The sequence below is a fragment of the Benincasa hispida genome, chromosome 4 (genome assembly GCF_009727055.1).
Source record: "Benincasa hispida cultivar B227 chromosome 4, ASM972705v1, whole genome shotgun sequence".
NCBI lineage: Eukaryota > Viridiplantae > Streptophyta > Magnoliopsida > Cucurbitales > Cucurbitaceae > Benincasa > Benincasa hispida.
In genome coordinates this window covers 19067809-19081145 of record NC_052352.1, presented here as the reverse complement: position 1 = coordinate 19081145, position 13337 = coordinate 19067809, and the positions used below count along the sequence as shown (strand labels likewise).

At 28.0% G+C, this 13337-nt stretch overlaps 2 protein-coding genes across 2 annotated transcripts; both read left to right on the top strand.

Moving 5' to 3' along the window:
* The first annotated feature begins 958 nt into the window (after positions 1 to 958).
* Positions 959 to 4946, top strand: LOC120076893 (plant cysteine oxidase 4-like). Its single transcript, XM_039030844.1, has 5 exons — positions 959 to 1083; positions 1180 to 1319; positions 1414 to 1564; positions 2533 to 2736; positions 4733 to 4946. The coding sequence occupies exons 1-5, from the start codon at positions 978 to 980 to the stop codon at positions 4852 to 4854; spliced, it is 723 nt and encodes a 240-aa protein (XP_038886772.1). The 5' UTR covers positions 959 to 977; the 3' UTR covers positions 4855 to 4946.
* Positions 4947 to 11104: 6158 nt separating this feature from the next.
* LOC120076864 (40S ribosomal protein S6) lies at positions 11105 to 13264 on the top strand. Its single transcript, XM_039030812.1, has 6 exons — positions 11105 to 11233; positions 11316 to 11380; positions 12002 to 12059; positions 12144 to 12252; positions 12352 to 12624; positions 12864 to 13264. The coding sequence occupies exons 1-6, from the start codon at positions 11228 to 11230 to the stop codon at positions 13100 to 13102; spliced, it is 750 nt and encodes a 249-aa protein (XP_038886740.1). The 5' UTR covers positions 11105 to 11227; the 3' UTR covers positions 13103 to 13264.
* Positions 13265 to 13337: the final 73 nt, after the last annotated feature.

Genomic DNA, 13337 nt, shown 5'->3' with positions numbered 1-13337 from the left:
AATTTTAGAGTGAGCAAAATTGCATAACCAAAAAAAGTTATGCAAAGTTATGGAATTTTGTTTTTATTATTTAACTTATGTCTTGACTTCAAATAGTGAGATTTAAAGGTATTAAAATGACTTGAAGCAATTTGTAAGGTCAAAAAAATTTTATTTGAACCATAAATCTCGTGATATCTAGTACAATCATATGTCAATTTGGTTGATTCTTTAGTTTACTAAAAATTTATTTGAGTTGAATCAAACCAACCCGAATTTCTTCTTCTTCTTCTTATTATTATTATTTTGCTCACGATATAATTATACAAATATATATTCATTTTAACTTTATTTCATTTATCATAATTTTTTCAATAATTTATTCTCCAATTAATACTTTTAGAAAATAAATATTAAATATGAAATCCATATCTTCATAATATATATTGAAATTGAGTCGAAAAATCTTAATTCAATAATGAAAAATAAATAAATGGGCATTTGACTTTTCTTAAAATGAAAATCTGAATCAATAACACAAATAACTCAAATAAACTAAACCCAAATATTTTATGGTTAGCTTCAACTCAGTTAAATATTTAATAAGAGTTATTTGAGTTAAAAAAATTTACTACCCGAACAATTGGATTAAGTAAAAGAAAAAAAAATCTCTACTCAACCTAACCCAACCGATAGTGTCAGAGGTGATTTTCTCTTTTTTGAAATTGAATACCAATGCAAAAAAACAGTAGACAATATTAGATTATTTACTTTACTTCCTCATTAGTTGCATTAGTCTAGTGTGTCCATTAGATTTACAAGTTTTGTTTACCTCCAATATTCCAATTAGCCCACCGTAATGTTGGTCTAATCCAGCCCCAGGTTTAGTTGACATTGTTTTTCTAGTTTTCATTTCTCTCTTTTCTCTATTTAACCTCAAATATTAAACAAAGTTCACAAGTTATTCCTCAAATAAAGAGCCATATGCCCATCCCAAAATGTCAACAAATAAAGTGCAATTGCTGTATAATATCTGCAATGAAATTTTTTGTCACAAACAACTTCCCACTTTTCAACAATTGAACTGCCTCAAAAACCATCTCGGTATAGAACATTCATATATATATTTCTATTTTTTCCTTCTTAATTAAAAGTAAAACCCATTATTAATTAATGATATTAACTATTATGTTGGTGCAGACGAAATAAAAGCTATAGATGTTGGAATTGAGGAGTTGGAGGAGGCAGAATGTTCAATTATAAGCCCAAGAGGATTGATTTATGCCAAAGGAGTTTCAGAAATAACTTACATCCACATTCATGAATGCGACTTCTTCTCTGTGAGTAGCTCAAATTTTTAAATGGAGAAAAAAGGGAAATTAGTTGAATTAAAGAAGGAATTATTTGAGTTGAAATTATGAAAAAAATTTGCAGATTGGAATATTTTGTTTGCCTGAAGGGGGGGAGCTGCCATTACACGACCATCCAGGGATGACAGTGATGAGCAAGCTTCTTTATGGCTCTGTTCATGTAAAAGCTTATGATTGGATTAAAATGCAGATCAGCTCTTCTACTGACCGAACCTGTGAGTACTTTATGATTAATTTGATGCTAAAGTATCGATATGACCAAATCTACTCTAATACGATTTTAATATTAGAAAGGATAGGTTGTGCTCAAGTGTTTGAGTGTTTAATTTCATTTCCTTTTCAATTGATATTGATTGAGTTAAAAGTCATCTTTGAACTTTGAAGATTGTGTCGATTCCATCTAAGTTTTCGTTTAGTTTTTGGTTTTTTAAAATTATACTTATAATACTTCCGTCTATTGGTTATTTTGTTTTGTTATCCACATTCACCTATGTTTTAAAAAGTGAAACTAAAATTTGGAAACAAAGATTTGTTAAATAACCATTTTGTTTTAGTTTTTGAAAATTAAGTCTATAAATACTTCGACCACATTCAAATTTCTTGATGTGTTACCTATAGTTTTATCAATGTTTAAAAAAAAATCAAGCCAAAATTTGAAAACTAAAAAAAATATTTTTAAATTTTAGAATTTAGCTAAAACTTCAACACTTGGAAAATTTAAAAAAAATGTATATCATTGTAAAAAATAGATAGGAAATAGACTTAATTTCAAAAAAAAAATGAAAAATAAAATGCTACATACGAAACGAGGCCTTAAAAATAGTTATTGCTCTTGTTTACAAAATTTGATTAAGAATTCAACTGGCTAAACTATAATATGAAATTTAAGAGAAAACAAGCATAAATTTCAAAAACAAAAAATAAAACCATTAATAAATAAGGTATAAAGTTTCGATTATGTGTTTAATATGTTGATGAACTTTTAATTTTGTACCTAACAAGTCTATGACAAATCCAAAATCTTAAAAATCGACTTACTAAATATAAATTTGGAATTTAATATCCCTAAATTTTAAATTTCATATCTAGTAGATGTGTGAATTTAAAAAATTTGAAAGTACACTTTATTTATAATTGAAGCAAATGTTTGTTTGTGTTTGAAAAATGAATGGGAGGAGGGCAGTTGGGTTGGGGAAGAAGGTGGTTGATAAGGTTTGGAGTGCACCAAGTGAAGCAAGAGCTTTGTTTCCAGCAAGTGGAGGAAACATTCATTCATTTAGAGCAAAGTCAGGATGTGCCATTTTGGATGTGTTATCTCCCCCTTATTCTCAACACCTTGGAAGACCTTCCACTTATTTCTCTGACTTCCCACTTCCCACTCTTCCTGGTGATTTCTTTTTTCCTTCTTATATTTAATCATTTACAAAATTAAATCATCTTTCAACGATTGTTAAATACATCAATTTTTTTTCCAATAATTAATACTTGAAAAAGTTAATCCAAACACATCCTAAATTTACGTGACAATCAACTTTCAACTTCTGTGTTTATTTCAAATCTGAACTCTAAAAAGTGTTTAATGAATTTCTGGATAAGTGTCTAATTGGAAGTAAAATGATTAAATTTGACTCTAATATATTTTTAACTAACTAACTTTTTTTTGGAAGTAAAAAGATTAAATTTGACTTTAATATGTTTTTGATTAACTAACTTTTTTTTATATAAAAAAATTAACTAATCTATTAGATATAAAATTGAATTTTATGTATGATGGTACCAGACTCTTACTTTTTTGTTTGGTTCAGTGGGTTTGTGAATATAAAAATAATGTTGAATAGGGTAGAAAGGTTTTGAGAGACGTGCACAAAATTAAAAGGTGGGATTTCAATAGTTTTGTCTCTAATGATTTATGAGTTTAAAAAACGTAACAATATAATTAAATATTTTAAATTTCAACGATCTATTGAATATAAAATTGAAAATGATTCAATTCATAATTTAATTTTATTATTAATATGAAAAGGAGAAGAATTGAATTTACCCTTAGTGCACTTTAAAATAAGCTTCATTTAAAAATAATAATACTTGTATTAAGTAGTAAATCGTCCATGTACTTTAAAAGTTTCGTTATAGTTTTTATGATTCTGTCTTATGGTTACAATTTGATTATAATGGCTTTAAAATTTTCAATTCAGTGTTTATAGTTTGGTTAAACTTCACTAAAATATTTAAACTAGTTTTTAAAAATTTCAATTCGGTGATTATAGTTTGATTAAACATCACAAAAGATATTTAAACTAATTTTTTTACATATTTAGAACTACTTTTGATAAAAACGATTTAAAATACACTTGAAAACCTATTTTAAATTGTTATCAAACACTACAATTTTTTTTTAAAGGACTTATTTTTTAAATTAACACTACTACAAAATCTACATTACTTGACACTTGTAGTTTTTAATTACTTGACGTTTATGTAGAAAAAACGTCAAGTAATATGATTTTGGACAAAAAAACATCAAGTAAAAAGGTTGAAAAAGCGGAAATTGACGGAATATTTCAGATATTTTCACGCAAACCTTTACTTGACACTAAAATCGTGTCAAGTAATATAAAGTCTTACTTGACACGTTTCACGTGTCAAGTATAAGAAACTCTTATTTGACATTTTTTTCGTGTCAAGTAAAAAGGTTAAAAAAAGGGAAATTGACAGAATACCCTTTACTTGACATTGGAAAAACATCAAGTAATCCAAATTCTGTAGTGGTGTAAATATATTTCAAACACACCTTATATTTTAATATGATCAACTAACATATTCTACCGAATAGAAAATACCAACTTTATTGCGATGTAAATAAAAAACTACATTGATGTATTTAATATGAAAACGAAAATGATAACTCGATAAAGTTTGCTTTAATTATAGGTACTGTTTTTTTTTAGTACAATAATTAAGAATAGAGAGATTTGAACCATAAATCTCATGATTACCAACACACTCGAAGACCAATTGAACTATATTTCCTTTAGCATAGGGGTCGAATTTGAACCTTTAAAAACCACTAACCTATAATTAATATTATATCCCATATTGTAGATAACATTCGCAAATTAACTTTAAAACTAACCCGAATAAAAAAATTATTTTTTTTTAAAAAAAAACACCAAATTGAAATTTTCTTTTAACTTGTTTTTAGTAGCACTCTTCTTCTTTATCGGTGTTTGGAGTAAAACCTATGAGATGAAAAATTGTAGTAAAATTAAACGTCATTCATAAAAATGAGTTTCATTCTCTTATTTGCAGATGTTATCACAAAGTAATGAGATAGTTTAATTATTCATAGGTAATTAATAAAATTTATTAAACTTGGTCATCAGATTGCGCTATGCTAGAAGAGATAAAGCAGCCAGAAGATCTATACGTAGTTGGAGCACCTTATCTTGGCTCTTCAATAGTTACAAAAGGTGATGAAACCTATACATATCATCAGTATTTTTAGATTAAATTACAACTAAAGTAAGTGGCCGGTTTGCTCAAAGTTTATCTCTTTTCATGTAACAATAGAAAAATATATGTCTAACGTAGACATGCTCGACGGACATAAAACTTGTATTATTAACTTTAATAGTATTTAATTATGCAAATAATTATTTATATTATAACTTGAGATGATTATAATCGTCAATTTGAACATAACTTATTAGATAAGGAATTAATTTCCATCTTAATTAAAAGTGTTTGATGATTCAGTCTCCTGCTTATATATATTTTTTAAAAAAACCTAGCGGTTGTATTCAAAATTTACAAATAATATATATTAATTTGTTTTAGTACAATAAGAGACAAACAATAAAAGAACTTAAGAAATCAACAAATGATTAATCAAAACAGAATCTGCCCATGAAGGATGGCATTCGAGCCAAATTGTCAAAAAAAAAAAAAAAAAAATCTAGTGTGGTAAGCTAAGTAATGAGCGATGACAGGGTTACTTTTGTGGTTGATCAAAAGAAAGCTTAAATAGACCTGAACTGCATTTGCATATGATATTTTTCCAACCAGAAGATTCCAAATAATAAGAAAATCAATTTCAACCCAAAGAGTAAAGATAAACCGTCTTTAAGAATATTGGAAAAACCATTTTATGCAACAGATTGAAAGTATTAAGCAAAATCTATGATTAAATAAAGGAAGTCAATTTATAAGATCAACAAAACTCTCTCAAGAAGAGAAGTTCTATATTCAAATGAAAGTTGAAAAGCTTCTTATTACGACTCTAAAGTGGTTGTTTATAGTGTTATAAGAAATAAGACAATGAATTAGTTAATTCTAAAATACTAATTAAACCATAATTAATATAAATTAACAACTAGACAACTATTATATTATAATATACTAGTTATCTTTTTTCAAAATATATACAAAAGTGATTTATCAATTCTCCTCATCGCCTTCATACAAGGCAATAGCCTCAGCAAAGTCAAAGGATCCGTCAAAAGAAAATGGTTTAAATTAGGAAAAGATAAAGTGAGGTTTGGTATAAGTCTATAACAGATTAGGGGATTAATATATATATATATATAAAGCATGAACTTAGCGTACAAATTAATGTATTTTATTTGTAAAAAACAGCATCCGGCACGATGGTTTTGATTTTCTTTATTATTATTGTTTTTATTTTTCAAGAATTTATTGTTGTCAAAGTAGTGATAAAATTAAAACTTGAAACTTACTGTAACTCATTCGCATAAAAGAAATTAAAAAGAAAAAAGAAAAAAGTGTAACTAGTTTGAATTTCAATGGTAATTTAACTTAATGTTCACCCTCTTAAATATCAATTATATTTGTTAAATACTATGTAAATTTTCAAACTCTAAATTTTGTTATTTTCTCTTTAGCTTTCAAATTTCGAGTGTTAAAAAATTGGTTACATATATTCGAACTATAAAACTTGACTTTTTGGATTTGTAAGTGATTCCAAAATGAGAAATAAATTTAGATACCTTATTGTTTAAACTCTTTTTTTAAAAAAATATGTTTTCAATAAAAAAAATATATATATATATTTGATCATTTTCTTAAAAAGTGCTTCAAAGTTCAAACACCACATTTATATCTTATTATATTCCGGAGTGAATTCCATCCATTATAAATATGTTTTTTTATGCTATTTTGAAGATTTTTGGGTAATCATTTTAAATTTTTTTTAATATATATATATATATATCTCGCAAATGTTTATCTAAAATAGACATTCAAGTGAAACTATTTTTTATATTAATTAATATTGATTGTAGATTTAGAAGAAAAAAAATTGAAAATTGGAAGTGTGTCACTAGTTTATGTAGCAAATAATAAAAGGCACAATCCCACACATGCAGACATTCAACATGCGGGTATTCAATTCTAATGAATTTTAACATGCATCCTCGTTAATTGATGTCTGATGGTTGGTTAATACACTTTAAAGTTTAATATATTCGTTGATTTGATGCCTAATGGTGTGATTATGTAATAAAAATTTTAACATGCTTCTTGATTAACACTCGAGGGCTGTTGATGTACTTAGACTTTTAATATATTAATAGTTGATGCATTTACAATTACGATAATAACTAATTAGGTAATCTTCTTAATGATATATTACTAATACATACTAATAATATATTTCAACATTTATTTTAACTAACTATAAAACACGTGTGATGCACGTGGTTAAAAATTTTTAGAACATCAATTTTGTTTATGAAATGCCAAGAGCAAATGAACTTAGATTTTATTAAATTTAAATAACAAATATCTAAAATGAGAATTAAAATAAAATAATTGATGGCCAAAACTATACGTATATCTTATTTTAGATTAATTCACAACAATATAAAATGAGTTGCACATTTTTTTTTTTTTTTTTTTTTATATATATATAGAACACTTGAAACATAAATTTTGATGATGGTGGGTTTTGCTAGTATGTTTCTGTGAATCAACTGAATTAATTTTCTTCCTACAAAAATGGCACAACTCTTATTATTAGAGTAAATTTGAGAAAAAATTAAGATAAAAAGTTAGAGATATGTATGATATATGCTAATACATTTATTTTATATCTTTTGAATCTATCGAATTTGATTATGTCGTTCTCTATTATTGTCATGAGTAGTTCTCCTAACGTGATGAATAAAAAATATTAATTTCAAACACATGGAATCGAAATAAACATTTTGGCTCAAATATATAAATAAGATATTTAAAGTTTTAATAAATTAGAAACCTAATAAAAAATCTAACTAAAATAATAAAATAACAATAATATAACCTTTCAGGAACTAACAAAGACCACATGTTCAACATTAATATTATAATTTAAAAATGAAACAAATTTATGAATCTTTCTTATGGTTGAAAAGGAAGACACTTGTGCGCTACCAAAAGGGAAAAAAATTAAAATAAACTAAATAATTTTCCAATTAGGAGAAGATATCTATTTGACAACTTGAAAATTAAAAAGCTTACGGTAATTTCTCACAAATAATGAAACATACAATAATGAATAAAATTACAGCATCCTTTACGTTTCATGTCTTCTACCATGTTGTTTTGAGGCAAATTCGCAACTGTTATATTTACGAATACAAAATAATCATTATTGTTAACACTCCCTCTTGAATCTTATTATTTACTTTCACATATGTTATTCGTCCCAACTCATTTTCATTTTTTCTCAAAAAACTTTATTCTTGTTTATTTTCACTTCTTCTTTTTCAATCTAATTTATACTTCATATATTAAATAATTGACCAACTTGGATAAGACTCATTTAGTAAATTGGATAAAAAAATTTATTGTAATTTATCTAGGCCTGTCTTCTTAAAATTCATAGAAAAAGATTTTTTTAAAAAAAAGGTAAAAATTGGCCATTACTTTTGCTTGCATAAGAGATTCTTTTTAGTATAAATGTGAGCAGAAAATTTGAGCCATGAGGATGAATGTTGCAGAAAATATGTTTAATTTACTTGGAATATGTATTTTTAAAAAGATGTAGTTTTCCCAAAAGTTTTAGAATGGAGGGATGGAAAAAATAGTAATAGTTGAAAAATATCACATAAAAAATAATGAAAAAATAAATGAAAACAAATTAATAAATTTATACATAACACTTACCTAAAATGTGAAATTGCATCTCGTTCCCCTCCACATTATTTCATTTTGTACGGACCATATCAAATGCGACATGACAGTGAAAGAGAGGAGATCGATGTGGACGAATGTGTCAAATGCGACTGTACCAAGAACCAAATAACGAAGAGAAGAAAAAAAATATTGGGGAAAGAAATAAGAAAAAACTTAAAAAAGATTTGAAAATCTACCCAACCAAATACATATATTTTAGAGATTCACAATCTATATATTTAGTAAAATATATCTATCCTAATCATTTATATTTATGAACATTGATATCATAGCTCAATAGCCAAGTAAATGTCAAAGCAAATCTACCATAACAACCAATGCAATCGAGATATAAAGGAGGATCTAGGCCCTCATGAAATGAAAAGAGAAAACTTGATTCTAAAGTTCGTTCGATGACATTCTGAAATTGAAGAGATGAGGCCACATAAAAGTAGAAAAGTTTGAATTTATTATTTGAAAATTTTGTAGTTATAATGTGAAGGAATGTGTAGGTACGAAGTGATGTAATTTTATGAAAGAATGTGTCTGATGCCAAGAGAATTCAAAAGACGTGATATTTTACGTCAAATAAAAAAAATATCAATGAGGGTAAAATAGGAATTTTTAGAAATATAAGGACAAAAAGAGAAGATAAAAATCTCCCCTTATTGCCCCAGGTGTGTATTGATGACATGATGTTGAATCATTGATATACCAATACTATATTTGAAATAAATGACACCCATAATGACTAAACACAATATAAAAATTAAGCCTGTAGTCAAACAATTATAAGTTTTCAATAATGAAAAAATAAATCAATAAGTCCATCTTAATTGAAATAATCAAAGGTCCAAAATGCCCTACACTTTTAAAAATGTGTGGTTGATGTTAGATATATCATTTATACCGTTGGAATGTTAATCGATGTTTGATATACTCATTTCTCACTTCAAGTATTTACTGATTGATATATGATGTATTCAGGTCTTATATCTAATATACTTGAAATATCATGCCTATAAAATAGCACACACATGCTTTGCTTGAAAATAAGTTACTAATTAAATATTGATTGTTGTTAGATATATTATTGATACATTAGAATTACTTATTGATATTATATATATTATTGATACACTCATGTTTTACTTCAAGCATCTACTAACTAATGAATGATATACTTATGTTTTATGTTTGACATATCGATGAATACACTTTAAATGTTTAATATTTTTGCTCATTGATGTTTAATAGTATGTCAATGGAGGGATTAATATGTTTGCTAATTTATATCCGATATACTAATTATAATTGTATTCGTTGAAAATTTAATATGTTTGTTGATTGATGTGTGATCCATCGTTAATATTTTCTATAATTTTGATATACTAAAACAACCGAAATGTTGGAAAATTAAAGAAGAAAAAAGATGGAAAAACTAAAACTTGCTTATGAAAAAATAGAAACGGTGGAGAAAAAATAGGAAAGAATTCGATAGTAGAAGTTTTTTTTCTTCCTATAGAACAAAAGGAAAAAAGTTATTGAAAGTAATGAAACAAAATTTAATAACATGTTTGCCATATTGGCAAATATGAAAAATGCCAACAAAATTGAACTACCAAATACAATTTTCCTTTATTACAAATTGGGGAAGTGGAGTGCTTTATATATTGTTTTTTTTTTCTTCCGTTTTTTCCGTTGGTTTGTTTTCTTGTTTTTTTTCCCCACGGTTGAGATAAGAATTGTATGTGAATTTTACCATAAACGTAAAGTTAAAAAAGCTGAGCAACGATTACAAATATACAAATATATTTTACTATCCAATTCAATTTTCTGTTTGTTTTAAATTAGAGAAGTTACACTAAACACATCCAACAACCTACTTAAATTTATTTAAGTCTTCTCCCAATTTGATTAGTCGTACTTCCAAATTTTAGTGATGGTATAAATTAAAAATTAAAATTAATATTGATATCAATTTAAAATTAAAATAATAGTCTATAGATATTTTAGTTGATTCTATTTAAAATAACTCAAAAATTAAAACCATCTAAATAAAATTACATTTTTAAAAATAAATCCACTTAATGAAGGTACAGAAGAATGAGATGTGACAATAACATTGTCAAAATTGATTGACTTATAGAAATTTATGGTTTTATTTAAAATTCAATTTTGGTTCATGTATTTGGAATTTTGTTTCATTATGATATATATTTTTTTAATTGTTTAATTTTAATTCATGTACTTTCAATAAATATTAAATGTAGTCATTAAACTTTCAATAAATCTTAACCTTAGTCATTTAAAGTGATTTTTTAAATCATAATTGGTTAAATAATAATAATGTTCCTTCCAGCCAGAAATAAAATCACCGAGTAATTTCAAGATTTTAAAACTATAAAGAAGAAAGCAGAACAAAATTTAAAGTTCGAGATCAAAATATTATTTTAACCAACGAAATATCTCTGAAATGGCTTTGGTGGGCTGGGCTTAGTAGATGATTTGGGCTGTAGTGTGGGGCAGTCCAGACTTGAATTAGAATAGGCCCACTGTTTCGGATCCAATATTAAAATATTAGAGCACATATATAAATTCCCATAGGCACAGGTTTTAAAACCCTAAAGCTTAAGGCGTCGTTCGCTCTCTTCTTTCCTCGTCTCTTTCTCTGCGGCCGCCTACTTCAATCTCATCGTTCGAAGATGAAGGTTTGTCCTTTAGATGTCTCCTTTTCCTCACTGTTCTCCTTATTTTCTCTGCAATATTAACTTTTAAGTCTTGTTTTTACAGTTTAATATCGCGAATCCGACTACTGGATGCCAGAAGAAGCTGGAAATCGATGATGACCAGAAACTGTTAGCTTTCAAATCCCCCCTTTTCTTCAATCTATTGTTTTCATCCCGAATGTGCATTCTATGTCGATGAACTATTTTTTCCATCTCTAGTCCGTTGTTCGTATCGTGAGCTTTTTTTCATTAATATATTGGATTGGTAGTGTGCAAGAGTTGTATTTTCTAGTAGAACCCGAGGATTTTATTTTATTTTTTCATATGCTTAGATCTTTGATTCCAACACTAAAGCTTTCTTAAACTAGGGTTTTTGAAATGTATAATAAGTTGAAGGGTTCCCTATTGAATGGTAGAGTAGTGTTGAAATCGTTAATTCGACGTGTTTTCCGTTTTAATTGCTGTGTTTATGTTCAGCCTTGCTACGAAAGATTTCTAATAGGCTTATCTATTTACATGTTTAGAAATCTAGCGGCAGTGATGACGTCGGTTTGAGTTTTTGCATTCATGGTTTTGGTTATCCCCTTATTGTTTTTGGCAAAACAGTTCTCGAAGCGACAATATTTTACGAATAATGAGATAAAAGAAAGATTTTAGCCCTTCCCCTTTTGTTTACACATGTATTTTTCATCATATTTATTTTAGATTTAATTTTGTAATCAACTAAAATTAAGCCTCGTCTTTGTTTAGCCGTGCCTTTTTCGACAAGAGGATCTCTCAGGAGGTCAGCGGAGATTCTCTCGGGGAGGTATGAGTGCTCTTCTGTCAATAAATAAAATCTTAGTTCCTAGTTTCTGTGACTGAGTTTTACTGAGGATTTTCCTACATGCAGGAATTCAAGGGCTATGTTTTCAAGATTATGGGAGGTTGTGACAAGCAAGGATTCCCAATGAAACAGGGAGTTTTGACCCCAGGCCGTGTCCGTCTCTTGTTGCACAGAGGTTTGTGGAACTGTTTATGCTAGTAATTAGTCAACCCATTTAACCAGATTTGTTGTTTATATTAAAAAATACAATTATGTATTTTACTTTTCTTGCCAGGTACCCCTTGTTTCCGAGGTTATGGAAGACGCAATGGAGAACGCAGGAGGAAGTCTGTGCGTGGATGCATTGTCAGCCAAGACCTTTCTGTTCTGAATCTGGTGATTGTGAAGAAGGGAGACAATGATCTTCCTGGCTTGACAGACACTGAGAAACCTAGGATGAGGGGTCCCAAGAGGGCATCCAAGATCCGCAAACTTTTCAATCTCTCGAAGGAGGATGATGTTCGAAAGTATGTTAACACATACCGTAGATCATTCATCACAAAATCTGGTATGGTTTACATGCTTTTCTTTAATAAAGTTGGATGATTTGATGGATATAATATTCTGCTTAAAACCTATGCTTAGTCACAAAATTAAATATCTGGATGAACGTGTTTGTTTGACATTGTATTACATTGTGGTTTATCAGTGTCTCATTTTGTGGACAAGTACAATTCTATTTATACAAATGTTTTCGTTCTGTTTCATTTGTTATGGAATTAAGTTTCTGATGTGATTGAGCTGCAGGCAAAAAGGTCAGCAAAGCTCCCAAGATTCAGAGGTTGGTTACCCCACTGACCTTGCAGAGGAAGCGAGGGAGAATTGCCGAGAAGAAGAAGCGAATTGCGAAGGCCAAGTCTGAGGCTGCTGAGTATCAGAAGCTTCTGGCCTCTAGGTTGAAGGAGCAAAGAGAACGTCGCAGTGAGAGTTTGGCCAAGAAGAGGTCTAGGCTCTCCGCTGCCTCAAAGCCATCCATTGCTGCTTAGTTTCTTCGTATTATTTATGTCAGCGTTCTGTTATCTTTATATTTCCCATCTTGTTTTGCTTTTAAAAGAATGTACTTTTTGCGGCTGCTTGCAGATGACATCTAGAATGTTTTGGTATTTTTGGTTCCTAATTGACCAGTTATTTCTTGACATTACTTCATATTTTATGATGGTTGAGAGAAATTTTGAAAGAGCATGGTAGTCTACCTGCAGTATTAACTTGCTTTTCAATTTT